The 2863-nt window shown below is 49.9% G+C and overlaps 1 protein-coding gene across 3 annotated transcripts in view; it reads left to right on the top strand.

Moving 5' to 3' along the window:
• grm7 (glutamate metabotropic receptor 7) overlaps positions 1-2863 on the top strand; it is a 100218-nt gene that overhangs the window by 93479 nt on the left and 3876 nt on the right. For all 3 annotated transcript variants that reach the window (XM_008408244.2, XM_017304852.1, XM_017304850.1), the window contains one exon: positions 869-1115. In XM_008408244.2, the coding sequence (XP_008406466.1) occupies positions 869-1115 (247 nt within the window). The remainder of the gene's footprint in view (positions 1-868; positions 1116-2863) is intronic.

Raw genomic sequence — 2863 nt, 5'->3', positions numbered from 1 at the left:
CAGCCTGTTAGCCGCCTCTTAGCAGCCTGGTAGCCGCCTCTTAGCAGCCTGTTAGCCGCCTCTTAGCAGCCTGTTAGCCGCCTCTTAGAAGCCTGTTAGCAGCCTGTTAGCTGCCTCTTAGCAGCCTGTTAGCCGCCTCTTAGCAGCCTGTTAGCAGCCTCTTAGCAGCCTGGTAGTGACCTGCAGTTTGATAAGCAGGACAATCTCTGTGTCTCTGATTCTGCTGCTTCTCTCCTTATCGGTTCTCGTCTGTGAGATCAGGATCAATTAGTGTTTTCCCTTCTGAAACAATGTTTCTGCTGCTGTCACACACACTCCCTCCCTCCCTCCCTCCCTCACACACACACACACAGTGAGTGCCCCACATTAGTGGAAGTAGTGACCTGAATGCCAATAACAACCGCTACTGTTTCTGCTCCAGCATGTCATCTTGTGTTCCAGTTCTGATCCGGTTCTGGTTCTGATTGTTGTCTGACTCCATCTTTGGGTTTCTTTCTCTCTGACCTGAAGGCAAAGGTCTGTTTTTCCTCCAGATGCTTCTGATTGGAGAAGGTTGAAAAGTTTTCATTGGTCTGCAAATGAACCCTGGGCTTGAGCTGCAGTCTGATTGGCTGTTCACCAGATGCTGTTGTCTGATTGGACCTCGGATGCAGAAACAGCAGCTTTAACCCTCAGCGTTAATGAGTTTACATCCACAGGATATAAACTCTTAATGGACCTTCAGAACCAGGTGCTGCTGGTCAGGAACACACAGGGCGATAAAAACAATCCTTCACTGTAAAACCCGTCCAGCCGGTTCTGTCCGGCTCTGTCCAGCAGGGACTGGGCCGTTGCGGTTCCTGCTTAATCTGGTGTTTTCTGCCCCCAGCTCTACATCCAGACCTCCACCCTCACCGTGTCCATGAACCTGAGCGCCTCCGTCGCCCTGGGCCTGCTCTATGTGCCCAAGGTCTACGTCATCATCTTCCACCCGGAGCTCAACGTCCAGAAGAGGAAGCGCTCCTTCAAGGCCGTGGTCACCGCCGCCACCATGTCGTCCCGGCTGTCCCACAAGGCCGCCGACCGGCCCAACGGCGAGGCCAAGACGGAGCTGTGCGAGAACCTGGAGCCCAACAGTGAGTCTGGCGGCTCCGGCCGGCCCGCGACCCTCATGTTTATCACCCGCATGGTCAGAACGCTGCTGTTTCAGGAGTTTCCTGCTGACCAGCAGCTTTTCCTGAGCTGCATCTGCCTGAATCAGGAGCTAAAGCAGAACAAAGTTAAATATTAAAGAAAACACCAGTAAGAACAAGATTCAGCTCTTAAAGGTTTTCTGAAAAGTCAACTTTTTTCATCTTCCCATCGTGTCTTAGCATTTTTCACTCATCAATATTAAACCTGCAGTGTTGCTTTGGTTCTTTGTTTGGGAAAGCCTTTAATCTCCATGGCAACCATTCAGCTGTTAAATCGCCTGGGTGGACCTAGCCCCGCCTCCAATACTCCAGTACGGAGCTTCAGAGAGCGGTGGGGCTAAGGAGAGAGACGGGGCTAAGGAGAGAGGCGGGGCTTCGGAGAGAGGCGGGGCTAAGGAGAGAGGCGGGGCTAAGGAGAGAGGCGGGGTTAAGGAGAGAGGCGGGGTTAAGGAGAGAGGCGGGGTTAAACGGGGTTAAGGAGAGAGGCGGGGTTAAGGAGAGAGGCGGGGCTTCGGATAGAGGCGGGGCTAAGGAGAGAGCTTCTTAGTTCTTCATCAATTAATAGTTTACAGTCACTTCTTAATCTGGAGGGGTCCTGGTTCTGGTTCTGGTCCTGGTTCTGGTCCTGGTTTGGATATAGAGGAAGCAGGAACTGTTTGCTTTATCTGACATTTTTAAAGTTAAAATTAATTTCTGTAATTAAGAAATGAACTGAATTATTTGTATTTTTTGTTGTTTCTAATAACCTCATTTAAACGGTTAAAACGGTTTTATTTGATTGATCATTTAATTAGTTAGTTGCAGCAGTCACAGCTTATCAACATGAAATGAGAATGAGATCAGAGATCAGTTCACCGAACAGAACCGGTTCATAGGAACTGAGAGGCAGGAAGTCCAGATTAAAATGAGCCGTGGGAACGACTCACCGAATCGTGTTTTCCTCCTCCTGACAGGCTGAACTCTTTATTATCAGAGGTAAGAGCAAAAATGCCTGAGCCTTTCTGACCTGTCCTGGTCCACTTCCTCCTGGAGGAGGAGGAGGAGGAGGAGGAGGAGGACAGTGTTCAGCGAATGTTAAACATCCTTCGTGAGTTTTCCATGAGATGGAGGAGCTGCTGCAGAGACTTTAGCAGCCGCTCCTCTGACTTTTAGCTGAAGCTCCCTCATCGCCTCCTGGGCCGGCGCCAGTACATCAGCAGCAGAACCGCCTCACTGGACCGGAACCGATCAGGAAGTCAAAGAGCAGGAGGTCCAGAAACCCGGCTCTGCTGGACTTTTTGTTCCGGTCCAAGCTTCGGCTTAAAAGCAGTGAAAACATAATTAATAAATTCATGGTGACCTTAAAGCGCCTTGAAATTGAGGATCAAAAATGAAAGACTTAAAATCTTTTAAATGAATAAATAATGTAAGTTGATCACAGATGTTAAATTTTGCCGAGTTTTTAATGCAGTTTTTCTGTCAGGCAGAAGAATTGAAGCTACCAGCATCTCTGCTTTCAGCGAACGTCCCTCAGATGTTTAGCAGCCGTTCAGCCGGCCTCCTCCTCACCTGCAGCCCCTCCCATCCTGACCCCATGACACCCCGTGACCTTTCAGATGGTTCACCGATTCCCCAGCAGCAGACGCCTGGTCTCTGATTCTCCTTCCTCAGGCCTTCAGCATTCCTCCAACAGCTGCTGCTCCACGAAACAA

This window comes from Poecilia reticulata, linkage group LG5 (genome assembly GCF_000633615.1).
Source record: "Poecilia reticulata strain Guanapo linkage group LG5, Guppy_female_1.0+MT, whole genome shotgun sequence".
Lineage (NCBI taxonomy): Eukaryota > Metazoa > Chordata > Actinopteri > Cyprinodontiformes > Poeciliidae > Poecilia > Poecilia reticulata.
This window is presented reverse-complemented; position numbering and strand designations above follow the sequence as displayed.